This window comes from Sorex fumeus, unplaced genomic scaffold, assembly GCF_029834395.1.
Source record: "Sorex fumeus unplaced genomic scaffold, SorFum_2.1 ptg000010l, whole genome shotgun sequence".
Classification (NCBI taxonomy): Eukaryota; Metazoa; Chordata; class Mammalia; order Eulipotyphla; family Soricidae; genus Sorex; species Sorex fumeus.
In genome coordinates this window covers 30,097,178-30,117,397 of record NW_026606067.1, presented here as the reverse complement: position 1 = coordinate 30,117,397, position 20,220 = coordinate 30,097,178, and the positions used below count along the sequence as shown (strand labels likewise).

The 20,220-nt window shown below is 37.1% G+C and overlaps 1 protein-coding gene across 1 annotated transcript in view; it reads left to right on the top strand.

Moving 5' to 3' along the window:
• The window catches only part of WDR49 (WD repeat domain 49), a 211,590-nt gene extending 192,916 nt beyond the window's left edge, over window positions 1-18,674 (top strand). The window contains exon 18 of the mRNA XM_056110563.1: window positions 18,527-18,674. Within this exon, the coding sequence (XP_055966538.1) occupies window positions 18,527-18,657 (131 nt within the window). The 3' untranslated portion in view covers window positions 18,658-18,674. The remainder of the gene's footprint in view (window positions 1-18,526) is intronic.
• The last annotated feature ends 1,546 nt before the right edge of the window (window positions 18,675-20,220 follow it).

The following is a 20,220-nucleotide window of genomic DNA, read 5'->3' as shown; positions in this document are numbered from 1 at the left end:
GGCATTGAGTGGCAAACATGTTCAGTCCATAGTCTACTTTCGACATGCATCTCCCCTCCTGGGAGGATCCTCCAAACATCCTTTATTTGGTGCTCCCTTCTCTATCTGAGCTGCCCTTTCCTCTAGGATACCCGGCTAGCCTCGAAGTTATGGAGTAATCGTCCTGGTGCTGATCTCAGCTATTCTTGGGTATTAATCTCATACTTTGTTACTTTATATCCCCCAGATGAATGCAATCTTTCTATGTCTATCCCTCTCTTTCTGACTCATTTCGCTTAGCATGATACTTTCCATATTGTACCACTTGTATGTAAATTTCATGACTTCATCTTTTCTAACAGCTACATAGTACTCCATTGTGTAGATGTACCAAAGTTTCTTTAACCAGTCATCTGTTCTTGGGCATTCAGGTTTCTTCCAGTTTCTGGCTATTGTAAAGAGTGCTGCAATGAACAAACAAGTGCAGATGTCACTTCGACTATACATTTTTGCCTCTCTGGGATATATTCCCAGGAGTGGTATTGCTGGGTCAAATGGGAGCTCAATTTCTAATTTTTTGAGAATCGTCCATACTGTTTTCCAGAAGGGCTGAACCAGTGGACATTCCTACCAACAGTGAAGGAGTGTCCCTTTCTCGCCACATCCACGCCAGCATCGGTTGCTTTTGTTCTTTTGAATGTGGGCCAGTCTCTGAGGTGTGAGATGGTATCTCATTGTGGTTTTGATCTGCATCTCCCTGATGATTAATGATGTAGAGCATTTTCTCATGTGCTTTTTTGCCATTCGGATTTCTTCTTTGAGAAAGTTTCTGTTCATTTCATTGCCCCATTTTTGGATGGGGTTGACTATTTTCTTCTTGTGGAGTTTAACCAGTATTTTGTATATCCTGGATACCAACCCCTTGTCAGATGTGTATTCGGCAAATATCCTTTCCCATTCTGTAGACTGTCTTTGTATTTTGGTCACTGTTTCTTTGGAGGTGCAGAAGCTTCTTAGTTTAAGATAGTCCCATTTATCTATAGCTGTTTTCACTTGCTCGGCCAGTGGCGTGGCATCTTTGAAGATACCATTAGCTTCAATGTCATGGAGGGTTTTACCAACTTTATCTTCAATGTACCTTATGGTTTCTGGTCTGATGTTGAGGTCTTTAATCCATTTTGATCTTACTTTTGTACATGGTGTTAGGCAGAGTTTTGAGCCTATTTTTTTGCATGTAGCCGTCCAGTGATGCCAACACAATTTATTAAAGAGGCTTTCCTTACTCCACTTCACATTACTTGCACCTTTATCAAAGATTAGATGATCATATGATTGAGGGGAGATGTCAGTGTATTCAACCCTGTTCCATTGGTCTGCAGTTCTGCCTTTGTTCCAGTACTATGCTGTTTTAATTATTACTGCTTTGTAGTACAGTTTGAAGTTAGGGAGGTTGATTCCTCCCATTTTTTTTCCCCAAGAATTGCTTTAGCTATTCGTGGGGGCTTATTGTTCCATATCAATTTCAGGAGTGTTTGCTCCATTTCTTTGAAGAATGTCATGGGTATCCTTATAGGGATTGCATTGAATTTATACAATGCTTTCTGTAGTATTGCCATTTTGACAATGTTAAGTCTCCCGACCCATGAGCAGGGGATATCTTTCCATTTCCTCATGTCCTCTTTTATTTCCTGAAGTAGCGTTTTGTAGTTTTCTTTGTACAGGTCCTTTACTTCCTTAGTTAAGCTGATTCCTAGGTACTTGATTTTCTGGGGCACAATTGTGAACGGGATTGTTTTTTTCATGTTGCTTTCTTCTCTCTCACTGTTTGCGTATAGGAAAGCCATGGACTTTTGGGTATCGATTTTATAACCTGCAACTTTACTATACGAGTCTATTGTTTCTAGGAGTTTTTTGGTGGAGGTTATTGGGTTCTCTAAGTAGAGTATCATATCATCTGCGAATAGTGAGAGCTTGATTTCTTCCTTTCCTACCTGAATGCCCTTAATATCTTTTTCTTGCCTAATCGCTATTGCAAGTACTTCCAGTACTATATTGAACAGCAGTGGAGAAAGTGGGCATCCCTGTCTCGTCCCTGATCTTAGAGGGAAGGCTCTCAGTTTTTCCACATTGAGGATGATGCTTGCTGTAGGCTTGTGGTAGATTGCTTTAATTATGTTGAGGAAGGTCCCCTCTATACCCATTTTGGCTAGGGTTTTCATCATAAAGGGGTGCTGGATCTTGTCAAATGCTTTCTCTGCATCTATTGATATAATCATATGCTTTTTATCTTTTCTTTTGTTGATATGATGGATTATGTCGATTGATTTTCGAATGTTAAACCATCCTTGCATCCCTGGGATGAATCCTACTTGGTCATGGTGTATGATCTTTTTGATGAGTAGTTGGATTCTATTTGCTAGTAGTTTGTTGAGGATCTTTGCATCTGTGTTCATCAGGGATATAGGCCTGTAATTCTCTTTCTTTGTGGTATCTCTGTCTGCTTTTGGTATCAGTGTGATATTTGCTTCGTAGAAACTGTTCGGAAGTGTTTTTGATATTTCAATTTCGTGGAAAAGCTTAAAGAGCATTGGGAGTAAGTCCTCTTTAAAGATTTGGAAGAATTCACTAGTGAATCCATCCAGGCCAGGACTTTTGTGCTTGGGGAGACTTTTTATTACCATTTCAATTTCCTTGATGGTGATAGGTCTGTTCAGGTATTCCAGGTCTTCTTGGTTCAGCCTTGGGAGTCTGTAGGAGTCTAGGAATTTATCCATTTCCTCGAGGTTTTGATGTTCCGTGGCATAAAGCTTCTCAAAGTACTCCCTGAGGATCCTCTGAATTTCTGTGGTTTCTGTTGTAATGACCCCCTTTTCATTTCTGATTCGTTTTATTAGGGTTTTCTCTCTCCCTTTCTTTGTGAGTTTTGCTAGAGGCTTATCGATCTTGTTAATTTTCTCAAAGAACCAGCTTTTGGTTTCATTGATCTTTCGGATTGTTTTTTGGGTTTCCATCTCGTTAATCTCTGCTCTGAGTTTTATTATTTCCTTTCTCCTGTTCGGGTTGTGCTCCTTTTTTTGGTCCTTCTCCAAGCTCTTAAGCTGTGAGGTTAGGTTACTTATGTGTGCTCGCTCCTCCTTCCTGAGGAATGCTTGTAGAGCTATAAACTTTCCTCTTAACACAGCCTTTGCTGTGTCCCATAAGTTTTGGTAACTCGTGTTCTCATTTTCATTCGTTTCTAGGAATCTTTTGATTTCCTCTTTGATTTCCTGTCTAATCCACTCGTTGTTCAATAGTGCACTGTTTAATTTCCAGGTGTTTGATTTAGTTTTCTGTTTTTGTGTGTGATTTACTTCTAATTTCAGTGCATTTATGGTCTGAGAAGATTGTTGATACAATCTCTATCTTCTTAATTTTATGGAGGCATGTTTTGTGGCTCAGCATGTGGTCTATCTTGGAGAATGTTCCATGTACGCTTGAGAAGAATGTGTATTCAGCTTTTTGTGCATGAAGTGTCCTGTATATATCTACTAAGTCCCTTTCTTCCATTGTTTCCCTCAAATGAAGTATGTCCTTGCTAAGCTTGAGTCTGGTTGATCTATCAAGAGGTGACAAAGCAGTGTTGAAGTCTCCCACTAGTATCGTGTTGCTATTGATGTCTTTTTCCAAATCTATGAGTAGTTGTTTTAAGTACTTTGCTGGTCTCTCATTAGGTGCATATACATTTATTATTGTAAGTTCTTCCTGTTGTACAGATCCTTTGATCAATAAGAAATGGCCTTCACTGTCTCTTATGACCCTCCTCACTCTGAAATCGATGTGGTCTGATATAAGGATGGCTACCCCAGGTTTTTTATGGGAACTGTTTGCCTGTAGGATTGTTTTCCAGCCTTTGACTCTGAGTCTGTGTTTGCTTTGACTATTGAGATGGGTTTTTTGCAGGCAGCAGAATGTTGGGTTCAATTTTCTAATCCATCCTGCCACTCTATGTCTTTTAATTGGTGCGTTTAGCCCATTGACATTGAGAGAGATTATTGTTATGGGATTTTGTCCCATAGTTCTGTTAAAATTTGGTGTATTTGAGGTGCCTTTCTTGCCTTAAAGTAGCCCATTTAGTTGTTCTTGTAACCATAGTTTTGAGTCTATGAAGTTCCTGAGCTGTTGTTTGTCTGTGAAACTGTGTTGTTCCTTCTATTATGAATGAGAGTCTTGCTGGGAAAAGTATTTTTGGGGAGGCATTTATTTCATTGAGTTTTTTCACTATGTCCCACCACTGTTTTCGGGCCATGAGGGTTTCATCAGAAAAATCAGCTGTGAATTTTAAGGATGCTCCTTTGTAAGAGATTTGTTTCTTCGATCTTGCTGCTTTCAGAATTTTGTCTCTGTCTAAGGTTTTGGTCATTTTGATCCGAATGTGTCTTGGGGTATTTTTATTCGGATTTCTTCTAGCTGGTACCCTTCGGGCCTCCTGAATGTGGTCACAAGTTTTCTTCAGCTCTGGAAACGTTGTAGCAATGATGTCTTTGACAGTTTCTTCTTCATCAAGGTTTTCTTCCTGTACCTCTGGGACTCCAATAATTCTTATGTTACCCCTCTTGGCTTCATCACGATCTTCTCTTGCCATCTCTTCCCAAATTGTGAATCTCTTTTCCATTTTCTGCTCTTTTCTGGAGAGTCTCTGAACTTCATCTTCGAGCTCACTGATTCTGTTCTCAGCAGCTCTTACTCTGCTGCTGAGGCCTTCCACTGAGCTTTTCAATTCGCCTACGAGATTTTTCAGGTCTGACATTTCTGATTGCATTTTCCTCATTTCTGCCTTCACATCTTCTTGTCTTCTATTGGCATTGCTTTCCATTGTTTCTTTTAATTCCCTAAGCATCCTAAGTAGCTCCCTTCTGAATGAGGAAAGACTATTTCATGGAAGAGAATAGAAGTGCAGAATTGCCAGAGCACAAGCAAGAATGACATGTCCTAGGGTCATAAAGAAGGTCAGGTTGCTAGAGCAGAGGGAGTTGGAGACTGGTGCCAGATGAGGCTGGAGAAAGTCAGGGATCAAGAAGTGAGGAATCAGGCAAGTGAGGACATGGATAGGCTAGACAAGGAATTTTACTCCATGTAGAAATCCTTAGAAAGTGTGAAGAAAATATGTAATCCAATGAAAATGCAGGTATTTGTTTTTATTAATATTCTATTTTCTCTGCAAGATTTCAAGTAAGTCATCATGGGAACCTGAAAGCAAAGAAGTTAGACAATGACTATTTCACACCTATGTTTTATTGTTTCATCACTCATGTCCAACAGATTCCACTCCTAAAGCAAGAACTCTGACAAACCATTGCTTCTCAATAGGAACATTTCACCCTTTTCATTTTTCTGTGGTACAGTGTATGTCAGAGAAAGTCCATCAGCGTTTCAGTGAAGTAGAAGTAGGAACTTTATATATTGAAACTTACAAGGAATTCATTTATGGGTTTAGATGGACTGTGCAATCACTTCAAAATATGTTGGACCGAATCAGGATGCAAAAGGCATAGGTGGAATGAGCACAGGTAGAAACTATTTATCTGGTCGTAGTGGTATAATTTCTTTCAGGTCTTAGGAAAATTTCAACTGTTATTTTCAGGTCTTCTAATTTATTAAGTCTAACTCTCATAGAAAATCCAGGTTAATCTTCTTTATTTAAAGTTTATTGATTAGCAACTTTATTTATATCTCCAAAATTCCCTCAGAGCAAAATCTAGGTTAATGATTGATGAAATAAGTTTAGGCTAGTCCAGTTGATACATTTGGAAAACAATCACAGCAAGGTTAAAGGCATTGAATTGTATTCTTAAAATCCAATAAATGTTTATTGTTGCATGTATCATCTTACATATGTAATCTTACATATATAATCTTATACACATAATCTGTTGCAAACTCACATCATATAAAAATATTATGACAGTAAATCTAGAAGATGTTGATATTCTGAATTAGAAGAGGTATTGATTACTGTTTAACTGTTTAGATGGTATTAGTTTAATAACATATTTTTTATGCACAAAGGAGTCTGATGGTAAATTTTTATAGATATTACCCACCCTAGCCCTTGAAAGCATTAATAGTTGAGAGCTTTTGTGTTCTGAATAAAAAGAGATGCCAGATGCAGAGAAGAAATGTTTCTTGGTAAGCATTTCTGATTTATTTCATATGCAAAGAATATAGTTCTACAAAGTTCCTGTAATTCCTTGAGATTTATTTTCTCATTCAAAATATATAACCAGGGGCTGGAGCAATAGCATAGCAGGTAGGGCATTTGCCTTGCACGTGGCTGACCCGGGTTCAATTCCCAGCATCCCATATGGTCCTCTGAGAACCACCAGTGATAATTCCTGAGTGCAGAGCCAGGAGTAACCCCTGTGCATGGCCGGGCGTGACCCAAAAAGCAAATACATATACACACATATATATATATATATATATGCACATATATGTATTTATATAGCCACTACTATAATCTTGGATTTGTAATTTTTAATTCTTTTTTCAGCACTCCCCAAAATTGTAAGTTTCAGACCCCAGAATAGAATTATACCCCGTCAATGGATTTTTCACTGAGTTTTGAAAAATATTTTCCAAGAAAGATGGTCTTTCTCTAGATCTTGATGTTAGTATTTGGTGTTATTGTCCAGAAACTCAGACAATGCTAATGAAAATTCATCATTTAGATGAAAGACTAGCCTGTAAAACAGCTGGGGGTTATTTTAGAAGTTATACTCTAGCTTCCGTTGTGGATGTGAGAAGAGCTTAAAAGCTCTTAAAAGAATGTCTTCTGATTCTGAAGCACTAATCTGCAAGACCAACTACTGAGGTATAGAAAACTGCGTTATTTAATACTGCTGGCCCATGGAAAATTTTAAATCCATGAAAAAAATTTTTCTTATAGTTTCTCTTCTAAGGAGTTCTAGATTTATTCATCTTTGTTTTATTTCTAAAAGGTTAAATATCAGGACATAGAAAAGCATTTAGTGAGATATATCCCTGTTTTCCATTACACTGATCTGTCCAGTTTCCACTAGTACTGTAGAAACAAGAAACTCCTATGCTGACATTATGTTATCCTTGGATGAATTCCATATGCATTTATGATTTCATATTTTATTTATTTATTTTTAAACAAAAATAGAATTTTAATTTAAACTCTTGTGCTGAAGTTTGCTTGTCATTTTAGGTTCTTATCTCTGCCTTCTTTTGGTTTTCATTTGCTTGATATGCTTTAATAATCCTTTTTAATTCAAAATTTCTAGGTCATTTTATTTTAGATGTGTTTTGGGTAGCTTTTGTTTTGACTGAAAAACCAGGAGTGTCTCGATCTATGGCTTTTTTAAAAATTTGTTTTACTGGGAAAAAAGTTAAGTTCGTTCCAGATATATCTTTATCATCACAGTTTGATATTATTCTCCTAGCTCTCTATTTCTTCAGGCCAACAACTATTATATTTATGTGGAGTGATGATATAATAAGTGGTTGTTTCCTTGTTGCTCGTCCCCACATAATTTTTTGGTAATTACTTTTGTGGACTTTGCTAATATTACTTTTGACTCAGGTTTAAGTTCTTTGTTTCTTTCTTTCTTTTTTTATTAGTGACACACCATGAGGTACAGTTGTTGACCTTAAAAGTTTTTGTGCTTGGGTTTCAGTTATACAATGATTGAGTACCCATCCTTCCACCACTGCCCGTTCTCCACCCCCAATGATCCCAACAATGCTCCCACCCCTCCCATCCCCCGCATCCTATCCAGTCTCTGTGACAGGGCAATCCCTTTTGTTCTCTCTCCCTTTTGATTGCTGAGGTTTACAAAAGAGGCACTGAGTGGCAATCAAGTTCTGTCTATAGTTGACTTTCAGCATGCATCTCCCAACCTGGGAGGACCCTCCCAACACCCTTTACTTGAAGCTCCCTTCTCTGCCTGAGCTGCTTTCCCCCTAGCATGTGTAGCTGGCCTTCAAGCCATGGAGTGAACCTCCTGGTACTTATCTCGACTATTCTTAGATGTTAGTCTCCTATTTTGTTACTTTATATTCCCCAGATAAATGCAATCTTTCTATGTCTTTCCCTCTCTTTCTGACTCATTTCACTTAGCATGATACTTTCCATGTAGTGCCACTTGTATATAAATTTCATGACTACGTCTTTTCTAACAGATGCATAATATTCCATTGTATAGATGTATCAAAGTTGCTTTAACCAGTCATCTGTTCTCAGGCACTCGGGTTTTTTCCAGATTTTGACTATTGTGAACAGTGCAGCAATGAACATACAAGTGCAGATGCATTTTGGCTATACAGTTTTGCCTCTCTGGGATATATTCCCAGGAGTGGTATTGCTGGATCAAATGGGAGCTCAATTTCTAATTTTTTGAGAATCATCATACTGTTTCTAAAAGGGCTGGACCAGTCGGCATTCCCACCAGCAGTGAAGGAGAATCCCTTTCTCACCACGTCTGTGCCAATACTGGTTGATTTTGTTCCTTTAGATGTGGGCCAGTCTCTGTTGTGTGAGTTGATATCTCATTGTTGTTTTGATCTGCATCTCCCTGATGATTAGTGATGTAGAGCATTTTATCGTGTGCCTTTTAGCCATTCAGATTTCTTCTTTGAGAAAGTTTCTGGTCACTTCATTACCCTATTTTTTTGGTGGGGTTGGACGTTTACTTCTTGTGGAGTTGAACCAGTGCTTTGTATATCCTTGATATCAACCCCTTATGGGATGGGTAATGGGTGACTATCCTTTCCCATTCTGTAGATTGTCTTTTTATTCTGCTTACTATATCTTTTGAGATGCAGAAGCTTCTTAATGTAAGATTGTACCATTTGTTTATCTCTGTTTCCACTTGGTTGGTCAGTGGAGTTTAGTCTTTGAAGATACTGTTAGCCTCAATATCGTGGAGGGTTTTGCCAACCTTGTCTTTGATGTATCTTATGAATTTTGACCTGATGTCGAGATCTTTAATCCATTTTGATCTGACTTTTGTGCATGGTGGTAGGTCGAGGTCTAAACCCATTTTTTTGCATGTGGTTGTCCAGTTATGCCAGCACCATTTGTTAAAGAGGCTTTCCTTGTTCCACTTCACATTTCTTGCTCCTTTATCAAAGATTAGATGTTCATACATTTGGGGTTGTGTGTACAGCTGTTCCACCCTATTCCATTGGTCTGCGGACCTGCCTTTGTTACAGAACCATGCTGTTTTAATTATTACTGCTTTGTAGTAGAGTTTGAGGTTGGGGAGGGTAATACCTCCCAACATCTTTTTCCCAAGAAGTGCTATAGCTATTCGTGGACATTTGTTGTTCCATATGAATTTCAGGAGTGCTTGATCTATTTCTTTGAAAACAGTCATGAGTATCCTTATAGGGATAGCATTGAATAATGCTTTGGGGAGTATTGCCATTTTGACAATGTTAATTCTTCCTATCCAGGTGTAGGGGATATATTTCCATTTCCTCGTGTCCTCTTTTATTTCATGGAGTAGCGTTTTGTGGTTTTCATTGTAGAGGTCCTCTATCTCTTTAGTTAGTCTGAGTCTGAGGTATTTGATTTTCTGGGGCATGATTGTGAACAGGATTGTTTTTTCCCTGTCACTTTCTTGTGTTTCATTATTTGTTTATAGGAAGGCCATGGTTTTCTGGGCATTATTTTTATAACTGCTACTTTACTGTACAAGTCTATTGTTTCTAGGAGTTTCTTGGTAGAGGATTTAGCGTTCTTGAGATATAGTATCATATCATCTGCGAATAGTGGGAACTTTATTTCTTCCTTTCCTATCTATATGCCTTTAATGTCTTTTTTTTTGCCTAATCACTATTGAAAGTATTTCCAGTACTATATTGAACAGAAGTGATGATAGTGGGCATCCTTGTCTTGTCCCTGATCTTAGAGGGAAGGTCCCTAGTTTTTCCCCATTGAGGATAATACTCGGCATGGGTTTGTTGTAGATGGCTTTGACTAATCTTGAGGAAAGTGCCTTCAAAACCCATTTTGGTGAGAGTTTTAATCATATACGGTTGCTGTATCTTGTCAAAACCTTTCTCTATATCTAATGACATGATCATATGGTTTTTATCTTTACTTTTATCGATGTAATAGATTATGTTAATTGATTTCGGAATGTTGAACCATCCTTGCATCCGCAGGATGAATCCCACTTAGTCGTGGTGTATGACCTTTTTGATGAGTTGTTGGATTCAATTTGCTAATATTTTGTTGAGGATCTTCGCATCCATGCTCATCAGGGATATTGGCCTATAGTTTTATTTTCTGGTGGCCTCTTTTTTGCTTTTGGTATTAGCGATATGTGCCTCATAGTAGCTGTTTGGGAGAGTTCCTATTTTTTCAATTTCCTGGAAAAGCTTGAGAGAACTGGCAAAAGGTCTTCTTTAAATGTTTGGAAGAATTCACTAATAAATCTGTCTGGGCCTGGGCTTTTGTTTTTGGGAAGACTTTTGATTACTGCTTCAATTTCCTTGATATGAATGGGTCTATTTAGGTATCCCAGGTCTTCTTGATTCAATCTTGGGAGATTATAGGAATCCAGGAATTTATCCATTTCTTCTAGGTTCTCTTGTTTCCTGGCATACAGACACTCAAATAGGAAAGGTTGTGTTTATAAGTGTTTTCCTTATGTCTCTGATGATCTTTTGAATTTCATTGGCTTCTGTTGTGATGTCCCATTTTTTCTTTCTGATTCAGTTTATTGGGGTTCTCTCTCTCTCTCTCTTTGTTTGTGAGTCTTGCTCGTTGTTTATTAATCTTATTTTTTTTCTCAAAGAAGCAGCTTTTGTTTTCCTTGACCTTTTGGATTGTTTTTTTGGTTTCTATGTTCATAACTTCTGCTCTAAGCTTTATTATTTCTTTCTTTCAGCTAATTTTGGGTTCCTTTTGTTGGTCTTCTCTTAAGTTCTTGAGCTGTGTGGTTAGGTTATCTATGTAGGCCATTTCTTCTTTTCTTAGGAATTCTTGCAATGCTATAAATTTTCCTCTTAGTATGGCTTTAGCTGCGTCCCATAGGTTCTGGTAGCTCGTGTCTTCATTCTCATTTGTTTCCAAGTATCTTTTGATTTCGTCTTTGACTTCCTTCCTGACCCACTTTTTGTTCAACATTGAGTTGTTTAATTTCCAGGTGTTTGATTTGTTTCTCGATGTCTTTGTGTGATTCGCTTCCATCTTCAGCACATCGTGGTCTGAAAAGATGGTTGATACTACTTCTATCTTCCTGATTCTATTGAGGTATGTTTTGTGGCCTAGCACGTGATCTATTTTGGAAAATGTTCCATGTGCACTGTAGAAGAATGTGTATTCTTTCTTTGGGGGTCATAAAGCGCTGTTTAGGTCTATAATCCCTCTCTCTCTTCTATTTCTACCTTCAAAGCCAATGTTTACTTGTTGAGTTTTGTTCTTATTAATCTATCTAGAGGTGATAAGGCGATGTTGAAGTCTCCAACTACTATTTTGTTGCTAGCAATGTCCTCCTTAAAATCTGTTAGCAGTCGTTTTAAGTATTTAGATGTTCCCTCATTAGGTGCATATACATTTAAGAGTGTGATTTCTTCCTGTTGTATGTATTCCTTCATAAATAGAAAATGGCCTTCGCTGTCCCTTCTAATATTTTTCAACCTAAAATTTATGTTGTCAGATACTAGTATAGCCACCCCAGCTTTTTTGAGGGAGCTGTTTGCTTGCAGAATTGTTTTCCATCCTTTAACTTTGAGTCTGTGTTTGTTCTGATTGTTCAGATGAGTTTCTTGTACACAGCAGAATGTTGGTTTCAGTTTCTGGATCCATTTTGTCACTTTGTGTCTCTCGATTGGTGCATTTAGACCACTGACCTTGAGAGATATTATTGTCATGGGGTTTTGTGCCATCTTTCTGTAGGGGTTTGTTGTGTTTATAAGTGTTTTCCTTCTTTTCTTACAGGAGCCCCTTTAATTCTTCTTTTAGATTTGGTTTTGAGTCTATAAAGTTCCTGAGTTGTTGTTTGTCTACAAATGGTGTATAGTTCCATCGAGTTTGAGTGAGAGTTTAGCTGAATAAAGTATTCTTGGTGAGGCGTTCAGTTCATTGAGTTTTTTCACTATATCCCACCATTGTCTTCAGGCTTGGAGGGTTTCCTTTGATACGTCTGCTGTAAATCTAAGAGATTCTCCTTTATATGTGTTTTCCTTCTTTGACCTTGCTGCTTGCGGTATTGTGTCTCTGTCTACAGCATCCATCATTCTGACTATGATATGCCTTGGAGTGTTTCAATTATTTTATTTTTAGCTGGCACCCTTCTGGCTCCTTAGATCTGGATGTCTGCATTCTTTAACTCCGGGAACGTTTCAGCAATGATTTATTTCACTGTGGCTTTTTCATTGGGGTTGCCTCTCTGTCCTTCTAGAACTCCAATGAATCTAATGTTGTTCCTCTTGGTGTCATCCCCGAGGTCTCTGATTCTCTTTAGAGCTATTTTGAGTCTTTTCCCATTGTTTGTGGTTCCCTATGCAATTTCTGTTGCTCATCTTCAAGCTCACTGATCCTGTCTTCAGCTGTGTTCATCCTACTGCTGAGGGCACCTACTGAGGTTTTGATTTTGTTTACCGAATCCTTTGTGACACTTCTTTTTGTAGCTTTTTTTTATTTCTGTTCTCCTTTCTTCCTGTATTTTCTTGACTATCCATTTTTTCCTTTAGTTTTCTGGATATCTCCTCCATTGATTCTTTGAGTAGTTCCTTGAACAACCTCTGCGTTTCATCTCGGAATTTCTTATCAGAGAGGGCATATTTGTGGATAACCCCAGTTGAGGATTTGGGACACTTTTTTTGTCCTCTCCTTGTAGTGGAGATTTGCACTGTTTCTTCATGTTGTTTGGGTTGTCTAGAGGTGGAACCCTGGAATTCACCAGCACTGTTCCCTCTTATTGTGGGAAAGGATTCTCGGTAAGGTAGTTTGATTGTGGTCACCCTCTCCCTTTCTAGTGTCTGACCTTCCTCTGAGGCATTATTCTTTGGCTTTTGATGGGCATCTAGTGAAGCTTTGGAGGAGCTGCTCTTTAATATTCGGCTTGTACAGCTTCTTTGCATACTGGTCTTTTGTCAGAACTGGAGTAGGCCAGTGGATTATTATTGTATTGTAGTTGAGGCGGCCAGGATTTTTTCCACAGAATTAGGTGATAAAGACTGGGACAAGAGTCGAGAGTGCTGGGAGTGGGAAATGTAATTGCCGTGTGCACCACCACTCCCAACTCGGAGATGGCCATGCCCACTTTGGAGGAGGCCACATGCTTAAGTGGAGGCCACAGCCCCAGCTGGTCCCTGGGACCCATGACCCAGGAACCTGTAAGGGCAGGCACAGAAGAGGTGGATGGGAAGTTGGGTGGAACTCTGGCAGGTGTTCCCCAAAGTCTCTTCTGGGTGCCCTTAGGGGAGTCCAAAGCTGCGGGAAAACTCGGTGCACGGGTGGGGGCATGGGAAAGGGGAGCACTCTGGCTCCCGCTGGAACCTGGAAAATTGGGGCCTCAGAGTGCTAAGCCCTTTGTTTCTTAACTATGATTGATATATCATGAATGAAGATTTTATTCCTACAGTTTTGCCAATTTTGTTTTTTATGTCCGTTTTATAGTCGTGTGATATTGACTTCTTTTTAATTTATTTTTAACTCACTGTACTCAATACTCACCATCATTTTTCTGCCGCACCCTATTTTCTTCTGTTATTTCTCTGTTAGTCTTATAATTTACTGAAAAGGTAGTCATGAGAGCAGTAATTTCTGAATTCCCTGCATGTTAAAATGACTTGGATTTTTTAATTTGAGGCATATATTTAAAATATCTACCTTATGTTATGTCTAGATGAAAATTATATCTCCACCTCAAGGTTATTTCCTTTATTACCTTGGTGTTGTTCTATCTTCTGGTGCAAATAATTGCCATGAAAACGCCCAATATAAGATCCAAGATCTCTCTCTCTCTCACTCTTTCTCTGAGGGTATCTACTCTGCTCAAGGCTTCTTTCATAGCATAGCGTTAGGGCGTTTGCCTTGCACGCAGCCAACATGGCCGACCCGAGTTCGATTCCTCTGCCCCTCTTGGAGAGCCCGGCAAGCTACCGAGAGTATCTCGCCCGCACGGCAGAGCCTGGCAAGCTCCGCGTGACGTATTCGATATGCCAGACACAGTAACAACAAAGGCTCCAATGGAGACGTTACTGGGCCCGCTCGAGCAAATCGATGAACAACGGGAGGGCCTTTACCTTTACCTTTTACCTTTTTGGATCACACTGGGTGATGCCTGGGTGATGCTCAGGGGTTACTCCTGGCTCATGCACTCAGGAATTACTCCTGGCGGTTCTCGAGGGACCATATGGGATGCTGGGAATCGAACCCGGGTCAGCCATGTTGGCTGTGTGCAAGGCAAACGCCCTACCCTCTGTGCTATCGCTCCAGCCCCCTCAAGGCTTATTTCTGATTCTTTGCTCAGAGATTACTTTTGGCAGTGCTCAGGAGCATATGTACTTCTAAGGATCAGTTAGCTGCATGCAAGGCAAACGCTTTTCCTTGTATTATAACTTTGGTTCCGTATTTCTCTCTTCATAAGTGACTAATTATTGAGATGGTAAAATAATTATCTTAGGAATATATTCTTAGGATGCATCTTGGTTTTGATTATTTTAAAGCTGTTTTTTCTTGATGCATGTTATATACAGTACATGTATATCTATAGTCTGTCTGAGGAAATTTTTATTGATACGTTTTAACATTTTTCTAGTTTTATTTATTTCTAGTATTATTATTAAATAAATTATTATTAAATAATAAAATAAATTATTACCAAATAAAATAAATTTATTATTTATTTTTTCTAGTTTTATTTATTATTTATTAAAGAGTCAGCCATTTATGTTTTTCTTAAAATAAAAATGGGCTGGAGTGATAGCACAGTGGGTAGGACTTTTGCTCTGCATGCGGCCGACTCAGTCAACCTGAGTTCAATTCCTCTGCCCTTCTGTGAGAGCCCAGCAAGCTACCAAGACTATCTCGCCCACACGGCAAATCCTGGCAAGCTCCCGTGATGTATTCAATATGCCAAAAACAGTAACAACAAATTTCACAATGTTACTGGGCCCGCTGGAGAAAATTGATGAACTACATTGACAGTGACAGTGAAAATTTTTATCTTAATGTGTTGTAATTGTCTTTTTCATTTGTATAATATGTTACCACACAGTATATTTTTTTTTATAGACTTTGTTTTAACACCTTGGTTTACAAAGTTGTTCCTAACACAGTTGTTTCAGGCGTTCAATGTTCTAGCACCAATCCAGTGTGACCTTTCCTTTCCCACTGTCTCCAATTTCCATCCATCCCCCAAACCTGCCCCCTTGCCAGGCACACAATATAGTTCTTGCTACAACAAAATTGTGGAATTACAAAAATAAAATGTCTGTAGAATAAAGTTTGTGAAATTTATTATATTAACAATGGGGTTGTTAAAGTCATTGTCTGAGGATTTACTGTATGTGTTGCTAGTTGAGTCTTCTGACCACACAGTGCATTTTTGCATTATTTATTTGATTTTTGCCAATTCACATTTTAGCAATTCCTGTTAGTTGTATTTTCATTTCTTCCGAAAGCTTTTTCATTTCTGCTCTGCTCTTTCATAGAAACAACTTTTATTTCAAGTTTTTTCACATAAGATACTTAGTAATACTATTTAACCATCCATTTTCATATATTGTCTACCATTTTAATTCAATATAAATTATATCATCTATCTTTTAGCATATTTACATAAACATTTAAAGCAATATTTATCTAAAACATTTTTTAGTTCTGATTAATATATTTGTTTTTTACCAGTTTGATACTATTTTTTAAAAATTTGTTTAGTTCTGTTTTCAATTTTTCATGTAATACAAACTTGGTATCCTTGTTAGTGTTTATAACATTTTATCCTTAATTGTTTCTAATCAGTTTTAAAATTTTTTAAATTGAATTACAGTGAGATACTCAGCTACAAAGTTTTTCACATTTTCAGTCATATAATGTTCCAATACCTGTCCCTTTACCAGTGTACATTTCCCACAACCAATTTATTTAGTTTTAGTTATAATATGTTAGGTTTTCTTAAACTTAATATTTGTATTCGATGCCTGAGTTGAAATATGGGAACAGGGCAAATTTCACTGTTTGCAACCTACCATGGAAGGCTACTTTTTAACAAAAATGTGATTCATGAATGTAATTCATTCGTTCATAATTTTTTGAATAAAAGCACACAAAGCAGTACTAGGAAAAGGAATTCTAGGTCATTCTGGGAGATGTTTAGCCTTGTGCATATCTAAGATTGAGATGTTTGGCTTGATGGTTTGGGGGCCTCAGAGGCATTCTTGAGAAGTAGAACCACGAAGTGGCATGGATTGAAATCAGTCACAGATCATACTCTTTGAGTCACAGCTCATATTTCCTGTGGGTGATTCTTTATGTGATTCTTATTTATCCATATTTTTCTCCATTTACCCAAACAAGAATGGGAAAGTTTTTGCTTCAGACTTACTCATATCTCTTAAGAATCCACGATGTAAAGGAAAGATAACATATTTGCATTCCTGGGTGAATGAGCCCTGCGGTTTTAGTTAATGTTTTTCTGTAGTACACTCTAAGATGCTACTCCTGGTGGCCTTATCCTCTCCATACTTGCCACTTTTCTTTCCAATTTTACTTCTGCCCAATTTGGATTTGGCTGTCAATCTTCAGATTTATGGGCTTTCAGGTAATATCTATTTTGGTTTTTTGAGGAAAGTAACATTTGTTTTCAAGAGTTATTTTCCCTAATTTTCCTGGTTGTCCTTGTGTAATATCCAAGAGACAAAGGGAAAAGGTACTAAATTATAAAGTTATATTTATATAGGAAGTAGTTTCTATATATGAAAATTTAATATAAATATATAGAGATACCTTCATACTATCTGTGTTCACATGCCAAGGCTTACATGGTTTCTTTATTCATATTTTTTATCTTTGCACTTAAAATGTTTGTTAGTGGCATGAAAAAAGTATATTAGAGTATATGATTAGCAATCTTCAGATCATCTTCAGTTCCCAGCACAACATGGTCATCTGAACATCATGAACTGCCACACTGGAGGTCCGCAGCAATTCTAGGATGGCCTGAGAATCAGGGTCTGAGCATCATCATGTCCTTGGGGCCTTGTGCTGAACCAAGAGCTTGTTGGGTGAATCATAGCAAGGCCTGAGGATCTCCTTGGGAGGCCACCATTACCCCTGAAATGTTTCTTAGTCTAGCTTCAATTCAATATACTTTACTCTCAAAATATTTTGTGTTTCAGTTAAATTACAATGAAGTATTCAGATATAGATTAATGGCTGTTTATTTATATTTTTATTCGCTTTGTTTTGTCTAGTTGAAAACTCTTCCAACTCTCATTTCCATAGGTATTAATTATTATTGTGTCTCAGTCTAGACTTCAGGATTAATCACAGATATTTTTTGTTTGATTTTGGGGTATTACTCATGGTGCTTTATACTTACGCCTGACTCTGTATTTAAGAATCACTCTGGGTATATTTGGTGGGAATATGGGGTACAGGGTATTGAACCCTGGTTCACCGTGCATATGCAAGATAAGTGACTTGCCTTTTGTATTATCTTTCCAGTCCCCCACAATCACATTTTTAAAGCTTTTCTTTTGATTTCGACATGTGCTATGACATATGTTTAACCACATTTTGTGTTTTCAAAGTCTCTCTGAATATATTTCCTATATGGTATGATATTTTTGGTCATTTGAACATTGTTCCTCCTACCATTTAGAAGAAAATCTGACACTTGATAATTTTTGTTTTTCATTTATTTATGAATATAGAACACTGCATAATATGCATTCAATAAAGAATTGTTGAAATAATGCAATTAGGCAAAAGGCAGAAATTAGTTTCTTGAATTCATAGCATAATTTCCACCTACTTCTCACTGATGTACAATATTAACTTACTCATGGGGATAATTGGTTCTTTTTTATTTTTTTTTCTGAAGTCAAAGATCCCTGTAGATGAGAGTATCTTATAAGAATGTGATTGCAGATATATTTGTTTAGTCATGCAGACAGTCAAACTGTGTTTTGATTATTTAATTGTCTTATTTTGATACAGAATAATTTGTTTTTAGATTTTTAAGAGTCCTTGATAGGTGTTAAGTAAATTAGGAAGCAAAAATTGAAAACACAAGCTTCTTTATTCTTCTATTGCTAAATGGCAGTTTCTATCATTATTTAAATATATTAATAGAAACTTTTCTGTTAAACTTAACTTTAAGATTAAAATTGAAGTGAAAGAAATAGCAGAAACTTAAGACAAATATCACTGAACACACTCTTGGTTTTAGAAGCATATACATTTTTATAAAAAGTGAAACTTGATAATTTCCTTCTCAATATGTCATTCAGATGGGTTTCTTATTTAGTATAATTTTCATTTTTAGTATAATTTTTATGTCATTTCTTTATCATTTTATAGCTCTGAAAGCTGTATTTGTTGAAAAAAACCTGCTCCCCAAAGAAATTCTGGATCGTGAAAAAAGAACCAAGCAATTATGTCAGGAGACAAGCAGTGAAGTGAAGATAAAAAGAAATAAGAAGAAATTATAGTTGAAAGAAAAGCAAATGTATCATTGTCATATAAAAATATGTAGTTAAATAGAGAAAAGCAGTCAAAAATTCTGTCTTTTTACTTTATATTTGGACTTCTGTTTTGAGATTTTCTTTTAGTTCTGCTTATAATTATTTTCTTCATAATAAAAGAAAGGTTGTACTAAAGAGTGAGCAATATCAATTAGTAATATAAAGTACTTTTACATAAAATGTATAATTCCCAAACAAAGTGTTTCTACCCAGTTACCCCTGTTTGCTTCCATTGAAAAACATTTTGGTTAATTTTAATTTCAAAATTGGAATTAAATTAAATATTCAAAGCACTGACTCTCTCTACATATATACTAAAATTCATTACCACTTACTTACATTTTCTAAGCCTCTTAAAATCATTCTGGTAATGGAATTAAACCTTGTCAAAAGCAGCTGCTCCTATTCCTTTGACCTATGTCCCTTCTATCAATACCTGGGAAATTACTGCAGGTGTTTTGCTTCCATATTTTGTTACAATACAGTTCTAAATCAAGTGACTTAACAAAAACAAAGAGATAAAACCCTCAAAAATAAATGCAATATAAAACACTCTATCCATGTGAAAAGTAAAAGAGGAAATTAATTATAAAAATTAGCACCCATTTCTTGATCCACTTTTCTTTTTTTGTATTTTTTGGGATGGGGGTTACACACCCAGTTGTATTTAAGGCTTCCTCCTGGTTCTTTCTCAGGGACCACTCCGGGTGGGGATTGGAAGTTCTTTTTGTTTATTTTTCTCATACAATTGTAGTAGGGAGGACTTCCAATGTTGTATTTAATAATAAGTAGATGGTATCCAACCTTTCCTTATCACTGATCTCAGAGAACGGATTTCATTTTTTTTTGCCTTGGAAAATTATGTTGACCAGGGATTTGTTATAAACACCTCAAAGTTGTTTTCAATAATTTGATTCTATGACAAATATAACAATGTTAAAAAATAAATAGGACTACATTGACTCTCAGCTAGAATAAAAAAACTCACTGAATGGGAAAAAATATTTTCACACATGCAGCACATAAAGTGATAATATACAGGTAACAGGTAAAGGTAAAGGCCCTCCCGTTGATCGTCGATTTGCTCGAGCGGACCCAGTAACGTCTCCATTGGAGACTTTGTTGTTACTGTGTCTGGCATATCGAATACTCTCAGTAGCTTGCTGGGCTCTCCGAGAGGGGCGGAGGAATCGAACTCAGGTCGGCCATGTTGGCCGCTTGTAAGGCGAACGCCCTACCTGCTGTGCTATCACTCCAGCCCAAGATATAGAAAATATGCTTTACAAAGCTCAGCAATAAAAGCAGATAAGCACACCAACAAGCAAACCTAATGACCTGTTAAAAATACTGAGATAAGATTATCCGAAAATTTTATGAAGAATACATATAGATGGTCAATTGGCATTTGAAAGAGTATTCATTGTCATTATTAGAGAAATGCAAAAAAAACTCAACACTAATATATCATCTCATGTCAGTGTTGTATATATCAAAAAGACTGGATATAATCAGTGTTGGTGCAGATGTGGG